The 17,591-nt window shown below is 41.5% G+C and overlaps 1 protein-coding gene across 3 annotated transcripts in view; it reads right to left on the bottom strand.

The window, feature by feature from the left end:
* The window catches only part of MOXD1 (monooxygenase DBH like 1), an 80,374-nt gene extending 63,208 nt beyond the window's left edge, over positions 1–17,166 (bottom strand). For all 3 annotated transcript variants that reach the window (XM_057528010.1, XM_057528012.1, XM_057528011.1), the window contains exon 1: positions 16,801–17,166. In XM_057528010.1, the coding sequence (XP_057383993.1) occupies positions 16,801–17,064 (264 nt within the window). In that variant the 5' untranslated portion in view covers positions 17,065–17,166. The remainder of the gene's footprint in view (positions 1–16,800) is intronic.
* Positions 17,167–17,591: the final 425 nt, after the last annotated feature.

The following is a 17,591-nucleotide window of genomic DNA, read 5'->3' as shown; positions in this document are numbered from 1 at the left end:
TTCCAATCATCACCTTTATTCAGGATTACATACCCAAAAGTCCGTTGGATACCTTCACTTGGAAGTCTTACCGTCTTTTCACGTGCAATGTATCCAAAATTGTATTCACCCTTTATCTATAAGGATTTTTATTTCCTGGTACTGCCATTCTCCCAACCATCCAAATTCAAAACCACAGTTTTATTAACTTCTTCCTTTACTACTCACACCTCCACAGATAATCTCTGCTCCTATCAGTTCCTCCTTTAAAAAAATAACCCAGCTTTTACTTCTGCTCGTTCAGCTTCTCCTATCTCAGTTCAGATTCTATCACCTCATACTTTTGTCAAGGTCTTCCTTGAAAATCACTCTCAATGTGTCATTACATTTTATTCAACAGTATAGAGTGAAAAGTTCTATAATTTAGATTCAAGTTTCTCTAGAATTTAGCCTAACCTGGTTTTCCAGAGTGTCTATCATTAATCTCACCACATGGGACTTCCCTGGCTGTCCAGTGGTTAAGACCTCACCTTCCAATGCAGGGGATGCAGGTTCGATCCCTGGTTGGGGAGCTAAGATCCCATACGCCTCGTGGCCAAAAAACCAAAAACATAAAAACAGAAGATATATTGTAACAAATTCAATAAAGACTTTAAAAAAAAAAATCTCACCACACGATCTCTATTATCTATTTATTATTCCCCTCAAATAATCTACCTTTTTCAAGCCCTTTGCTTTTGTTCATTCTTCCTCTTTATCTCCCCACTCTCTTCACCCCACTGAGATATCCACTTCACTACCTCCACCCAGAGAAACAACTCCACTGAAATGCTTCCTTCTCTCCAAGACTCATGATTCTATCTCCTCTACGAAGTTTTCTTTGAGCATTCCAACTGGAAGTGATCATTCCCTCTCTGAATTTTTATTCCTCTATTTCCATTCCCGCGTAGCATGCAATATATTCTAGACACAGCATTATCTTCTCAACCAGTGGTAATTGCCTAGAAATAGACAGCTAGTCCTGTTAATCCAGTTATAAATTTATACCTTTAGAAAAGTTGTTTACATTGTAAATGGAACAAAAAAAGGGAACAATAGATTATTTTCCCATTTGCTCTCAATTATATTTACATATGGTTAAGACCTGGTGTGGAAGGTGTTTAACCAGATGCTAGAATGAGTTTGGGTCTGCATGACCTGTGATGCAGACACATCTGGCACTGAAATTTGGGAACGCTGTTATGACCTTTTAGCCCCTAAATGGACATGAATCTTATGCAACTGACATCAACATTTAGAAAAAGAGTTTACACATGCAACAGCTCTTTGAAATCCTTTTACACTAGGATGGTATTCCCTACCTATTTTAAAGAAATTTTTTTAAAAAACATATCTGAGAAAGAGAAAGCCTATTTTAGAATGTTTTCTGATGTTAATTTATATCCTCAGTGCTTAATGGAGGGACTTGCATATTGCAGAGCCTCATTAAATATGTGCAGTTTTGAAAGAAGAATCCTGCCTTTCCTTTTGCTAAATCTAAATGAGGGGATAATCTTGAAACTAAAAGATAAGGACCCATAACCTATCCTCCGATATTCACATCTTTGTGGTAAAGGAACAGTTTAACTTGGTGGGAGCAAAATATCCGGCAGTAGCACCTACTTTCTTCCTTCAGCCTGTATTAAGAAGATACATGAACTATAATCAAACAGGATTGATGGTGTCAATATTATACCGTAAGAAATGGCATATTGGCAAACCTTAAAAGCACAATTAAATGAGGCAAGAGGAGAGAAAAAGGCAAAAAAAATCCGGGTCTCAAATTTCTTATCATTCAATTATTCTCCCTGGGAGGGAGGAAAAACGGAAGAAGGAAGGAGGAAAAGAAAGCAAGTCAGTCAGAGAACAATCTTGAGAATTTATCCTGCGGATTGGCCAAACCAAAAAAAAGTATATTTAGTGAGTTTAAGGGTTTCCTGACAGTTTGACAAAGAGATAAATGTTATACAAGGGGATAATTAAATGGAATACTTATTTTGTTATTATCATCTCCTAGGGGAAAAAAATGGAGAATGAAATTAACAGCAAAACATTGACCAACTAAGAATTTGAATACTGATAACATCAGCTAGAAATTTACATTCACAAAACCATACAGTATAGTACTTATCGGCTATTTAAGGAAATTTTCCAGGTCAGTTTTACTATCAGATTTTCACCTTTAGAATTCGAACAAAATGGTCCCCCTCTCTCCCACTCCCCATCCCATTTAGCAAATGGGGCCAGATGCAGCTTCACTGCACATCCATGGTGAAGGCCATTCCTCAGCCACCTTGCTGTAGTGTTTGATATTCCAGGACTTATAAAATAAAAATAGAAATATTGATCACAGTGTACTCTCATTGTCATGGTCTGATTATAAAAATAACAGCCATTATAAAAATCTCATCATATGATATATGTATTAAATATATTTATAAACTATAAATGTAACATAAAATGCTGATAAATAAAAGTAGGTTCCGATTAAGTATCATTAAAAATTGACTTTATGAGGGCAAGAAGGTTGAGGAGGATTCAGAGAATCATGATCCTATAGAGATTTTGTAAGCATTTAAGAATAAAAATATGTAGAGGTTTTAATTGTGTAAATATAAAAGCTGGTATGCAGAAGTCATTCTTCTTTGTACTTATTCATTTTTAATGTTCTATAAAGTGAAATGTGAAGTAATATTTCCCTAGATAAATGGTTTTATGTGGATTTCAATCATATTCTAACTCAAATATCTGCATAAATATCAGCTTCAATATGAATTGTCATTGAGGTATTATTTTTTGTTTTTATTGTGATTATATTAATCATGTATTAACCTTGTTTATACTTTTTAAAGATAAAATATTAGCTGTTACCTTTGAAAACTGAGTTGATAATTAGACTCTGGCAATAAAATTAACCTGCAGTTGTGTCATAAAAATATTACTTCTAGATGAACCGGTTTGCAAGGCAGAAATAGAGACACAGATGTAGAGAACAAACGTATGGACACCAGGAGGGAAAGGTGGGGTGGTGGTGGGGGTGGGATGAATTGGGAGATTGGGATTGACATGTATACACTGATGTGTATAAAATGGATGACTAATAAGAACCTGCTGTATAAATAAATAAATAAATAAATAAAATTCAAAATAAATAAATAAAATATTACTTCTGAAGCATATTCTCACAGGATATTTTTCCTTTTGAACATGTTATGCTTTGAAATAAATGATAAAGTGTATTACTGAGGTTTCAAAATGCTTGTGGCGATAGTAAAGACAGCATCAGCAGAAGCTGGCATTAGCATTTCGCATGGTAGCCAGCCTACTGACTGCCACCTTCAAACTAAGATAACAAACCAAAAACACTAGCTTTGATAATCCACAAGATTGCTACGACGTCTCGTTAAAAAAACATGATTACACAGATGTGAAATTGGTTCTCACTCATTGTCAGTCTTTTTTTTCCTCTCTTGAGTAAAATCTCTGTTAACGAAAAGAGCTTTGACCGGGGCTGTGTTAAACAGGATGAAGTGAAAACTCTTATGGGTGTAATAAAAGATATGAATAAACCCCGGTTCAGCCTGGGGAACTGAATGTAAGCACAGCTGCAGAGCGAACCTTGAGAAAAATGTTACCATCTGTCATCATTTTCTTCAACAGGTGCTTGTAGTTTTTCTTCTTTTTCTAAATCACAAAAGCCTTGTTACTTCAAACATTTCTGTTTGTAATATCCATTTCTATAATAAGTGTTATGGTAGTTTAATAATATTGATAGTATAATAATAGATATTTTTGTGTTCAAGAGAATCTTTGATCCTAAAAAACCATAAAACCGTATAAACAAACTATATAAACATAATCTTCAGATTTCAGTATAAGCTGATTTTAATAAGTTATTTCTTCGCTAATCTTGGAAATTTGAGAGGAATGTCAAAACAGAAGGGGCTTGCCTTCCAGAAACCACTTCAGATAAAACTGAACTCTCTAGCTCTAAGAAGGGATCTGTTAAATGGCTGCCAGAACGCCAAAATGTGAGCCCTATTAGCTTGCGTTCCAGTGAGGGGCCCACCTGAGCAATCTGTTTGTCCTTTAAGTGCCACCTTCTGGAAATACACATCCTGAATTTTCTCCCACAGCCAATCATCTCATTTTAGTTTTCATATAGGTCATTTAAGACTTTGCTATAATTATAGAATTATCAGATAAAGTGTAAAATGAAAACTTTGACTCGATCTCTAACGATAGGCTTCAATGGAAAAAACAATTTCAAATCTTACCATTGACATAAGATGTTATTTTACTTTCACCGTATTCCATCGTTTTAATTTTTAAAAAAATTTGGATGACTTCTCTTAATTTTCCATGACCAGTTTATGAAAGGAATAAATTTTGAAGAGAAGACCCCTTCCTTCCTGCCTTCCCTCCTCCGTCCCTTCCTCCCTTCCTTCTTCCTCTCCTTTTTTCCAACACATATTTTATTGCATGGCTACTATTCCTCATCCCTGTTGTAGGGCTGAGAGCACACGATTGTACAGTATAGACAGTATAAGACAAAGTCCTTATTATAATCAAACTGATAGTGGAGTTGCAGGATAAGCAGACAATTTTTTAAATTTAAATAACAATATAACCAAAAATATCTTGATAAGTGCTTATAGGAAAATAAAACAGAGATTCTAGACACAGATTGGAAAGCCTTTGGGTTGAGGGATCAGAAAAGTCACCACTGAGACACTGAGACTTACTTTGAGAAATAAACTACAGTTAGGAGCCAGCCATGGAAAGTGAGGAGGAAGTAGGTCCGGGAAGAGAGAGCGGCTATTGGAAAGGACCTAGAAGGGGGCAAGGCGAGGTTTATCCAGTTTGGTGAAGCAAATAAAAGCCAGGGTGACTGAACTGTAGTGCCCGGAACAGAAAAATGAGGTCAACAGGGATCAAATGAGGCCCCAGATGTCGTGACGCCTTATGGGTCAGTATAGGGAGTTCAGATTTATACTAGACTTATATAGAAGTTATTTGAGCTTGAAGCAGAAAATGACATATTCTGATTGACGTGAAAAAATATATATACGTGTGTGTGTGTGTGTGTGTATTACTGTGGCTACCATGTGGAGAATGAAGAGAAGAAAAAAGAAGAGCCATGGTCAGAAGACAGGAGTCACACAGTGGTCCCAGGGGTTCAAGCTTGAGTGGTAGTAGTAAAACTGAAGGGACGTGGGCAGGTTTTAGATTTAGTTTGGAGGAAGAGTCAATAGAATCTGAAGAGCTGGGTTTTATATGTGGGAAGAAGGAAGGAGAAGAAACAAGGATGACGCCTAATTTTTGACTGGAGGTACCTGGAGGCGCCATTTACTGAGATGGGGAAGGCTGGGGAGGAAGCAGATTTAAGATGCTACCTAGACATCCAGGTGAGAAGGTCAGGAGGCAGAGAATATGTAGACTATTCTTAGATCAAAAAAATGCATCAACCAAGTTTCTGAAACTTACTGACTTTATATTCAGCCTTGAATATAAAGGCTCCTGAAGCCCTCCAATTCTTTTGAGTATATACAAGTCATAAGACATTCTTTTTTTCATTTTTTCGGTTTCAAAATGAATACATATTCACTATATATGATAAACATATACTCACTAATATAATTCAAGTATACTGAAATATATAGTAGGGAAAGAAATGAAATACTCTCACAACTAATGTAAAGATTCAATGCACACCTATCCACAGAGACAGCAGAACTTCTTGAGGCAGGTTAAAAAACAACATAGACAGTTTCATAGTTGCTAATGTCTTCCTTTCTGTTAATTTCTAGAATAACCTAAAAGCAAGGTTGTGGAGTAAATTTCTTTTCAGCATCACACTCAAGTTGGAAGACAGCCTGAAGGATACCTAATCCTAGCTCCCATCAAGACGATTTCTCTCAAAAATGTTTTTAAGAGAGGATCACATGGTATTCAATACCTCCAGTGACAAATCTCATGAGTTTACAATCTCACAAGGCAACTCATTCAATTTTAATACCTCTGATGGTCAGAAGTGTATTTCTTTTTTTTTTTTTTTAATTTATTTATTTATTTATTTTTATTTATTTATGGCTGTGTTGGGTCTTCGTTTCTGTGTGAGGGCTTTCTCTAGTTGTGGCAAGCGGGGGCCACTCCTCATTGCGGTGCGCGGGCCTCTGACTATCGCGGCCTCTTCTTGTTGCGGAGCACAGGCTCCAGACGCGCAGGCTCAGTAATTGTGGCTCACGGGCCCAGCCGCTCCGCGGCATGTGGGATCCTCCCAGACCAGGGCACGAACCCGTGTCCCCTGCATTGGCAGGCAGACTCTCAACCACTGCGCCACCAGGGAAGCCCCAGAAGTGTATTTCTTATACTAACCTAAAATAGAGTATACTAATTGGGTCTTTTTTCTTCCTTCTGGAACCTAATAGGTAGCATCTAATCCATATTTCTTGAGGAAGACTGTCCACTATTTCAAAGGCAATGATCATGTCTTTTCTAATTGTTCTTTTTCCAAGCAAACATTGCCAGTGGTCTCCCATTACTCAAGTACCCCAATTTCCAGAGATTTCAATCATCCTTGTAATTCTCCTTTAGAATGATCCAGTTCACCCACACATCCTTTAAAGAAGTTATTCAAGAAGGTATCTTCTGTTATGGTTAGCCTAGTACAGATTACAATGTCAGTATTACTTCCCTTGATGTAAACGTAGAGTTTATAGGCTAATATTGCATATTTGTGTTCAACAAGCACATCTTTTGAGCTTAAGAAGAACTAATATTTAGACCTTTTTCATATGAATTCCAATTAAGTCCAATTTTACACATTTTGTACATACACAACTAATCTTTAAACCAAGTGTTTAACTTTATTTGTATTCTCAGTGAATTTTTAACTTTTAGTTTCCTTCCATTATTTTAATATATCACTATCTTTTGAGTCCTTATTCTGTGGACTAATGTAGGCAGTCTGTTATCAACATGTTGTGACATCCTAAGAGACCTGCCAATTACTTTAGAATCATTCAGACACACCATTGATTTATTATCACAACTACAGGTTCAGCAAATCAAATGCAAAAGCAAATGCGTCTTGTGAGTATAACTTGTGTTTATTGAAACCATGCTGACCTCTAGTCACAAACCAATTGCTTAGGGCCAAGCATTCACAAACCAGTTGCTTAAAGTTTGTCCTTGAATTTCCTCAAAAATTACTATGAATCTCCCCCATCTATTCCTTCAACAGATATTTTTCCCCAAGTTGAAAATCCGGGACGTTTCTCTCCATGTAATCATCTGACAATTCTGATATTTCACTAAGTGACTCATTATAATAATACCTTGTATTTATTGAGTACTTTTAATGTGCCACATACTCTGCTAAGAGCTTTACATGCCTATTTCATTTAATCCTCACAAAAACCCCATGCATTAGATATAATTCCCTTCTTCATAAAGGGAACTGTCACTTTAGAAACGTTAAAGAGTTTTCCAAGGGCCACACAAGGAGTAAGTAGCAAGCAGTGCTGGGATTCAGAGCAGGACTGCCTGCTTTTAGCTGCTCAGCAGGTATTTCTTGAGGACCCGCCAGGCACGTGGACTCTCTCCTGGTCCCTCAGGAAGATTGTGGCAGCACTGACGTACTCATAGACCTGTAAACGTTCCATCCACACCCTAATAAAACACTAATTCTCCACCACTCCTACTCCTTTTCCTCCTTCTCCCTACTGCAACTACAGCTTTAGGGCATTTCACTTCTTATTAGTAACCTTGGAAAATGAAGGAGGGAAGGAAAAGAATATCTATTTGCGTAACTAGAAAGACACTTCAGAATTTTTCCAAATACAAAGGGAGTCCATTTTGTCACTGGTAATTTTAAAAAAAGATTTTAGAGCAGAACACGCCTCTTGAACAGGCTGAGAAATTATCTAAGACTTTCATTTATTATTATTCCTTTAATGCCCTGTGGCCATATATAACTTATGAATTTTAGACTCTGTGTGGGCAGATATTCCTGTTGCTTAGAAATACAGCAGCTAGTACCAACTGACAAAAGGTGTGTAGGAATGGTAGAGGGCTATGAGGAGGAGGGAGATTTCTGGCTCAGCATGTTTTAAAATACACCACTACCCACAGTTCTTCCATTGCTGCTCTCGTTTCAGCATGTACTTTTGAGAAAATACTTAGAATTATCACCAAATTTGTTGAACATTTCAGAAGTGTTTCAATTCTAGAAAAACCCACTTTATTTTTCTACTTTACAATATAATCTTAAATATCTAAGCATATGTTTGCCCTTGCTTCAAACATCAAGTGGTCACTCTGAATTGCTTTGTCCAGAATCCTGCTATGCGTCCCCATGCCCAGCACCTGGAATCTTCCAAGCTTCTATAGGTGGACCACACAGGAGTCACCTGATTCTGATCAAAGAGCCTAACCACATAAGGTCAGTAGTTCCTGAACTTGTCTGCACATTTCAGAATTGTCTTCACAGAGTCAATTAAGAAACTTTAAAATATATTAATGCCTGTGTCCACCCCCCCAGAGATTGTGATTTAATGGGTATTAAGGAGGGATGGGGGTTGCCTGGACGGTGAAATTTTTAAAAGACGCCCAGGAGATTCTAACGCGCAAATCTGGGAATTTCTGACGTAAGAAGTATCTTTCCCAGTTCTCAGTCTTCCATTAGCTCTGCCTGCTCACCACTGGATTCCAATCCACCGTAGCACAGATCCATCTTGGCCCTGCCCAAAGGGATCTGGATGTCCAAAGTACCAGAGGCCTTGCTTCTACATGGTTTCATCTACGAAGAGCTTCCTTGTATGAGTGGGTTTCTGTGCATGAAGTTTGCAGGGGGAAAAATGGTAGCAATTTAGTTGTATCTAAGAAACTGAGACTTCCAAGTTTTAGTCTAAAACTTGCCTGAAAGATGGAAATCTTCCCCAGACGCATGTGGTTTTGTTGCTCTAGCTTCTCAAAGTCCTTTAGCTCTCTCATATTATTGAAGACGAGAAAGAACACAGAGTATAAGAGAAAAACATTCATACCTAGTATTAAGAAAGAAACTCCTATAAAATCACCGAGTCTCTAGATCAAAGCTTGAAAGACTCTAGTTGAGCTTACTAAACATCTGTGTAACAATGCCACAGAAATGGAAAAGAGAGCTCATGCGGTTCAGACACATTAATTATATTTCCTCCAGGTAGGCAGTCTCCTATATTCAAGGTCTACTGAGTCCTTTGATGCCCATGCCAGATAATCTTCTTCATAGTATATGATATTTTGAATTGTAAACACTATGGTTAACCTTGAAAGACAACCTTTAGAACTTGGGATATTTGTTTTCCTTCGTGTTTTGATTATAAGCATCCCAGTCTCAAACAGCCACACGGTTGCTCCTTATCACATCACCCTATTTTAATTCTCTGCACAGCACTTACCACTTTCTGATATTTTTGTTGCTTGTTTATTTGTTTATCCCCCATCAAAATGTGAGCCCCCTGATACCACTGATTTCCTCTCACTAAATGCTATATCCCCAGCATCTAGAACTGTTCAATAAATCTTCAGTAAATATTGGTCAAGTGAATCAATGAACATTCTAACATTCTCTGCCAATCGGTGAGTACTTTACCAAAACAGTCATATGAAAGTCCCAAGTGATTCTCATGCTGTGTGGCCTGGAGCCTCAGGTTTATACATCTACAAAATGGGAGAAATAAGATATTGACCTTATAGGGCTATTGAGAGAATTACATGAGATATCACACTTTAAGGACTTATCATAATGTATGGCATATATTAAGAACTCCATGAGGGACTTCCCTGGTGGTCCAGTGGTAAAGAATCTGCCTTCCAGTGCAGGGGACAAGGGTTCGATCCCTGGTCAGGGAACTAATATCCCACACGCTGCAGGCCAACTAAGCCCCTGCACCACAACTACTGAGCTTATGTGCCTCAACTAGAGCCCTCGTGCCGCCAACTACAGAGCCCACGTGCCCTAGAGCCCACACACCACAACTAGAGAAGAGAAAACCCGCATGTCACAACTAGAGAGAAGCCTGCGCACCACAACGAAGAGGCCGCATGCCTCAACGAAGACCCCACATGCCGCAACTAAGACCCTACACAACCAGAAAAAAAAACAAGAACTCCATGAATGAAAAATCACATCATAGAAATGTATATCTATGACATTGATAGTACAACAAAAGTAGTAAGAGAGATACTATGATTTTATCACTTTTTAAAAATGCATTTTATTGACATGTTTTTTCACTATTGAGGAAGAAAACTGTTAATATGTTTTTATGTAAGCTACCAGTTGCTTGTAGGAGAAGAAAGACCACCAAACCAGGACTAAGAGGAAATGAATCCAGGCTACTGATCTGTATGGCCTCCAACAAGTCGTTTAATAGGTACCTAAGGCCTAGTTTCTTAACTGTAAAATTGGGGCAGGGGTGGTTTAGGAAATTTAAGGGGAATCAACTGAACTCTGAGCTCTTACGAGCAGCAAGTAAATGCCCAAAACATCAACATTTAACTTGTAAAAGCAAACATTGTTTAAAGATTTTCTCATAATTTTTGGCTACATTAGATGACTACAAAAGACCTCAGTAGTAAATTAAATTTGGTCTATACATTATTTGCACAGCACTCATATATAATCACCCATTTTTACAGTTAACAAAAAGTGATATATTTGAAGTTATTTTTATTTTTGTAGAATTCTCTGCTTATGTGTGTGCTGTATGTTGTCCTAATGTGAAGCTTTTTTTTCCCAGTCTATTTTAAAACTTAACAAGTTAAAAAGACATAGATTGGGAAGAGGTTTCCTGGAGAAATATTCTCTGCTTAAAAGTTCTGTACTAATTATTTTTTAAAAGTTACAATAAACAGCACTGTGAGGCATCCATAGGCAGAGGTGTTTTTTGTTTGTTTTATGTCTTTTGTTTTTACATATGGATCAAACATTTCCAGAAACATGATATATAATGAATTCACTCCTTTTGCCAGCAACTTTATTTTAATAGGGCTCTATTACAAATGATGAATCAATAAACCACCGTTCACTTTCTTTGAAGTGGACTCTTGCCTCTCCTTCCAAGAATCCAGAAACAGACTGTTGGTTGCCTGAAGTCTTAAACCTTGACGGTCAATTCAGGCGCACTGTTCTCTTGGCTCTTACTCTGCCATCTCCTCAGGCTGGCGCTATGAAATCATCTGCTCTTCCAGGGAGAACCGCACAGCTGAAGAGTGTCCTGGTGTGTTCCCGTTCCAGCTTACATTGGTGCATATGTACTTATTACTAATGCACAAAGCATGAAGCTTGGAGAGGTCCCTTCCTCATCTGGAAATTGATGGGGGGGTGGAGAGGACATAATTTGAAGATTTATAAATATCTCTTAACAAAGCCCCAGCTGAGCTGTGTCAGGGTTGCACACTCTCTTCGCCTTTCCCTTACAGCTTTTCAATTTGCTTTCCAAACATTTCTTTGTTGCCATTGGCCCCGGTGCACTTAAAAGAAGCCCATCATTAACCACAAAGAATGCTCACTGTTTTCTGTGATTTCAAATCACAGCATAATTTCCAAGCACTTCCTCAGGGAGCAGCCCTGCAGCAATTACCCCGCTGCTGAAGACTTCCTTCTCATCACAGAAAAGTTTCAGTCGTAGGGACGGCCAACCAGCAAGGCAGTAACAAATGATGACATAGGTTTCAGCCTCCATTCCCCAGCGATTTACACCCCCAAAGGAAGAGTGAATCCATTTTTGTGCAAATTCAACAGGCATATCTGACAATGCTGCCCTCTTCTCCAACTCACACAAACTAGGCATTCATCAACCCAGATTACTTCCCCCAAATGGGGACTCACAGTTGCTAAATGGCTTGGGTCGGGGTGGGATCGCTCTGTGTCAAAAAGGGGCAAAGTACAAGGAAAGGACACGAATCCGAGTACATCAGGGAAGTGAGGGTTGAGTTAGTTCATTGAGACAAAATAGTGAGGCTTTCCAAAGCCGAGGCAAAAGGAAAGACCGCTTCCCACCCCCACCCCTGGCCGTTCTGTGAAACACACTGTCTCGAAACTAACCTCAGCAGCATCCCAGGGGTAACGTGTCCCCAAGTGTAACCCGATCCAGAACAATTTACCCGACCGGGTACACTGGGACTGGCTTTACTTCACAACCGCGTTTCTCTCTTTTCTTTCCCATTTTGACGGTACCTGGTTATACACCATTTGAAGAAACATCTCCAGACAGGGTCGGAGGGTTACAAAACAGGCAGGGCAAATTTCCACAATACCTCATCTCTGGGTGTGGTTTTAAGGGTGTCCAAGCCAGTATACTGCCTTGAGGCAAGGAAATCAAAGTCTGATTTTTCACTCCACAACTCTCCAAGCAAACGTTGCGCTGCCCTCCGGAGACAGTCTCATTGGGTCCAGCCCTGAATTAGTGATCGGCAGCCACTGAAAAATGTGGGTTTGTGGAGGTTTAGAACTCTTTTTCTGGGGGGAGGGGTGGAAGAAATGTGGACTAGGAGGACTAACCATTCACTAACTTCTTGTGAGTAGTGTGTGCGCGCGCGCGTGTGTGTGTGCGTGCACGTGTGTGTGTGTGTGTGTGTGTGTGTGAAGGGGCGGGGAGAGGAAAGAGGTGAATAAGTAAGCACTTGCCTCCCAATCCGAGCAGCGTCAAGAGAGAGCGACTACGTGGAGACAGGTACTCAGAAGCGGTGGCGGAAGGGAACTGGCAAGTTGGTGACGATGGGTGTGGTGGCATGGATTTTCCGAGGATGGCCACACTAATATCTTCCCCTCCCACGTGACCTCCTCACAGCATGATGTTGAGGTGGCGTCTACATTCTCTCTTCAACCCAGTTGGGCTGTGACTACAGCAGAAGACACAGTCCGTGATTCCATGGCTAAATTATAAAGGGCCATCCAGTTTCCACCTGGGCCTCTCAAGATGTTCACTCTTGGGACCCAGCCACTCTGCCGGGAGGAAGCCGGGCAGCTACGTGGAGAGGCCACGTTCCCGCCACAGTACCAGCGGAGGTCCAGCCAACAGCCAGCATCAACTGCCAGTCAGACAAACCAGTGAGAGAGCCTCCCGATGACTCCAGCACTCACCTTGGAGCTGACACCACGTGGAGCAAAGAAGCCCTGTCACCACTAAGCCCTGCTCAAATTGCAGCTTTGTGAGCAAAATAAGCCACTGTGCTTTGGGGTGGTTTGTTACACGATGATAGATTAGCAAAAGAAGGGGCAAGGTCCCCTCTGACACTGGACATTTCTTGACACAGAATAAATCTGGCCTGAAGAGAAATGGGACCTGCCTCTCTGTCTTTTCTGGATTTTCATAATTTGGGTTGATTCTTTCTTAACTTTAGCTTTTCTTCCCCTTGGTCCCAGATGAAGCTGTCCATGGGATGTATCTCAACTGAAATTGTGTATGTATATGGGCACTACAGGGTGCTTTGTACAAATTTGAATTGTGGCTGCTATTTACTAATCAGAAGGTTTTACTTACACACACACACAAACTAAAAATCTTTCTTTTCTTGGGACTTCCCTGGTGGTGCAGTGGTTAAGAATCCGCCTGCCAATGCAGGGGACACAGGTTCGAGCCGTGGTCCAGGAAGATCCCACATGCCACGGCTCCATGCACCACAACTACTGAGCCTGCGCTCTAGAGCCCGTGAGCCACAACTACTGAGCCCACGTGCTACAACTACTGAAGCCTGGGCGCCTAGAGCCCATGCTCCGCAACAAGAGAAGCCACCGCAATAAGAAGCCTGCGCACCTCAAGGAAGAGTAGCCCCCGCTCGGCTCAACTAGAGAAAGCCCACACGCAGCAATGAAGACCCAACACAGCCAAGAGTAAATAAATTAAATAAATTAATTAAAAAAAAACTTTGTTCTCTCAAAAAAACAAAAACAAATGGAAGATCTGGCAATACTCGATTTGCATTCCTACATAACAGTAATTCACATGCAAAAACTCAGGTTTCTTCTCTCCCCTCTACTCTGCTGCATTACAATCCTGCCTGTTCCACTCAAGACTCGTCACTCTTTTACATTTGCTGCTTGACCTCTACATGAATTTGGGTTTATGACATCTGTTTCAACGACAGTTCTCTGCCTGGCTGGTTAGGATTTATTCTTATATAGTTAACCAGGAGTTAACATTCTATTGAAAAGAAGAGTTTAAGATCATCAGTTTAATAATAAACTGAGCTTAATAATCATTATTAAAAGTCATAATAATAAAAGAATAAAAAATATGTAAAGGTCAAGTTTTTTTTAATTAAATAAGAAAGGATGAAATAAAATATATGGAAAATAGCCACAAGGGGCAGTGACTAGGATGTCAACTTAGGTTGTTATCATACACTCTGATGCCATCCTACATTGTGCCCCAGAAGCCAATGCTTTTTGTTGTATTGTTTCATGCAAAATTTGTTCTTATTGGGAGTAAAATTACACAAAATTCAGTCTACTAGTGGAATCACATACACAATGTTTAACAACCCTATTTACCTTTTGGTATAGTTGCTGAGGATACCCTTATCACACCATTGCATGAAGAATCTCAAATCAATAGTTTCTAGGGGGAAGATACAATTTCAAGAGTTGGAAAATGGAATCACCCAGCCTGGATGATCCAGCTGGAACTGATACATTTCTTTTTATTTTTAGTGTCTGGGGTCTTTCATTTTATTAAAGAAGTTTTTAATAAATTTTCTTTCTCCTTAACTGATAAGCATAATTTTTATTGTATATTATATGTCCTAAAATGAATGGGATGCTTAAAAAAATGGAATAGTAAAGGATGTCAGTCAACTAAGAAAATGGTGATCCTTTATACATGAAAATAAAGATTTCATCTCCTTAGGAATACAAACAGAGGGGAAAGTCCTACTTCATGCTCATTAAATATATTGGGAAAAGATCCATTTCCAAGGTTTATTTCATAGTGATATGTGTTCAGTAATTACTTTAAGAAAAGTTCTATGTTTCAAAACCCATCTAAAGAGCACTTAATTAATTCTTATGTGATCTTTATGAAGAACCACCAGCGGTGTGAAAATAACTGTAGTTTAACAAACCCTATGTTTGTGGTGTGCCCATTATGGCAAGTTGAAACAGAATTCTACTCTTAGTCTTTCATTTGATACCAAATTGGATGGGCTTTCTAGAAATACTACTTTTCCGGAGAAAAGAATATCAAGTTATCTTTTAAAGTACACATGCTCTGTTTTATGATATCACTATAGTAAGACTTGCCCCCTTCAACAAAACATGCAAGGATAGTTAAGGGGCATTTGACTCTCCCCACCCTAAAAAACCAAACAGACAAGCAAACAAAAAGATGTGGCTCAACAGGTGTTTAAATAAGGTATTGTCTACTTCATATCAGAAGAGAGCTAAGTTATTCAGCTAGTGAGGCCTGTGCTTGGGGTCAAATTCTTGGTTTACAAATTTAATGTCTGAGGTGCTCCAGGAGGAGAAAATTTGTACATCAATGACTTCAACAGAGTGTAATCCTCATATAACTTTACTTTCTTGGAGTTGTCCTTATTTTGGGGAGGAAAGGACTAATTTATGAAAATATAGACAGCAGAATGGTTTTAAAGTTTTTATTGCTGTCATTTTTTAAAATTTCTAGCCGGAGTTAAAAGCCCAATGCCAAAATTAGCGTTAAAAATTAATTGCAGAATGTTGTGGAAATCAAACTTAGAAGTCAGAAATAAAATTACTGAGAAATGCTCTCTGAAATCCATCGTGCACATCGATTTTAACATCATCAAAGCCTTAACACAATGCCAGAACCAACTAGTTTTCATCTGGATCAAGAGACTTTTGGCAATGGTCAGCATTTTTGGATGAACTTTGATAAGCAACACTATATTTACCACGACGTTATGTCGTCGTGGAGAAGTGTCCAAATGTCGGTCAAGATCGAACAAAGATGTCCAGAAAACCAATCTACCTACCTAATCGTTCTGGTCATCTCATAATTTAAAAAAATTTTTTCCTATTCATAAAAACATCTGTGAACAGGCAACGACTCTACTCGGGCTCTTTCAAAGCAAAACGGTAGCCGTCAAATTAATTTTGTTAGCTATTAAAGTAAGTGAAAAGTTTTGCCACTTAATAGGGGGTTTTGCCTGGGGACTCCAGGTTTTGTAGGTTTTGCGGCTTCCTAAACGGCTCTCAGAATAGCAAGCTCCTAACGATTCTTGGTGGCCTTTCATTCATTTCTCGGGTAAGGTAGCTGACCCGGCCCGCGAGCCAGGAGGCTTCAGAATAGCCGAGATGCGGGACGTTCTGAGATCCCCGACCCTCGATAGCAAGACAGCAAATGCTACAGCTCTCTGGTCCCTTCAACCCTGAGAGCTGTCCCGTTAGGCCCCCAAAGCCGGGGTCCCTCTCCTTTCCTGTGAGGGATGGTGGGGGGTGCGTGGCAGGTGTGTACCTGGGGGATGTATTAAGTGGGGCGCTGGGGACAGGAAAGTGTTCAGAGACGAAAAGCTGCCTGGGGTCACCGTGCTCCGCGGTGAAACCTGGGGGCCGGAGGGCGGAGCTGGGGAGCCCAGCCGCGGGCGCCTTCGGCTCCGGGGCGTACAGGAGCGGACGGCGAAGGGAAGCGGGTGCCGGGCAGGGGCGGCGGGGCTGCGGAGCGCGACGGCGTCCAGTCTCGGCCGGAGGGAAAGCCGGGTGGCCCGGCGTCGGGACCGGCCGGGGCGCGGCGGGGCGGCTCCGGGAGGGGACGCGCTTACCTGCAGGTAGGGCCGCCCGCGGACCACCCCGCCCACGACGATGTCGGCCGCGGCCATGGTCCCGGTGGGCGAGAAGCCGAAGCCCACGTAGCCGGCGGTGCGCACCTCGAGGCGGAAGGCTAGCCGGCCGCCCCGCGGGCCCCAGCTCAGCCAGTACTTGCCCTCCGAGTCGAGGAGGGTGCGGTGCGGGAAGGGCCGGCCCGAGCCCCCCGCCGCCGCGCCGGGGAGCAGGCCGCACAGCAGGAGCAGCGGCCAGCGGCACATCCTCGGGCGCGTCCCGCCTGGCGGCACCTGGGCTCCCGCCGCCTGGAACGCGGAGGGCGCACGCCGAGCGGCGGCCGAGAGCCGGCGGCTGGGCACCGCCCCCCGTCCCGCCCGCCGGGAGGGGCCGGACCGTCCCGCTCTCCCTCCCAGGCCCGGGCCGCCCGCCAGCCCGTCGGCCCGGGTCCCGCCGCCTCCAGCTGCGTCCCGCCCTTGCCGCCCATCCACCTGCCACCCCGCGCCCCTGATTTGGTCCCCGAGGTGGGATTCAGTGGGGAGCGGAGCGACGGACGTCCTGGAAGGAGAGAGGAGGAGGCGGAAGCCGAGGAAAGGGGGTCGGGGGCAGAGGGAAAAGGAGCGGGGAGAGTGGGCACGTCTTGGGGACCAGGGGGTGGGGATCCCAGGGGAAAGAATAAGAAATTGCCGAGAGAGGGTAAGTTTAGCTTAGCCGAGGAGGGGAGGACCTGAGTAATCAAAGGGATAATCCTGCGTTTGCTGGAGGGCAAGTAAGAGAAAGTCCCGTCCAGGGT

The sequence above is a fragment of the Balaenoptera acutorostrata genome, chromosome 14 (assembly GCF_949987535.1).
Source record: "Balaenoptera acutorostrata chromosome 14, mBalAcu1.1, whole genome shotgun sequence".
Classification (NCBI taxonomy): Eukaryota; Metazoa; Chordata; class Mammalia; order Artiodactyla; family Balaenopteridae; genus Balaenoptera; species Balaenoptera acutorostrata.
Note: the sequence above shows the minus strand (reverse complement) of the source record. Positions and strands in the feature narration are given on the sequence as shown.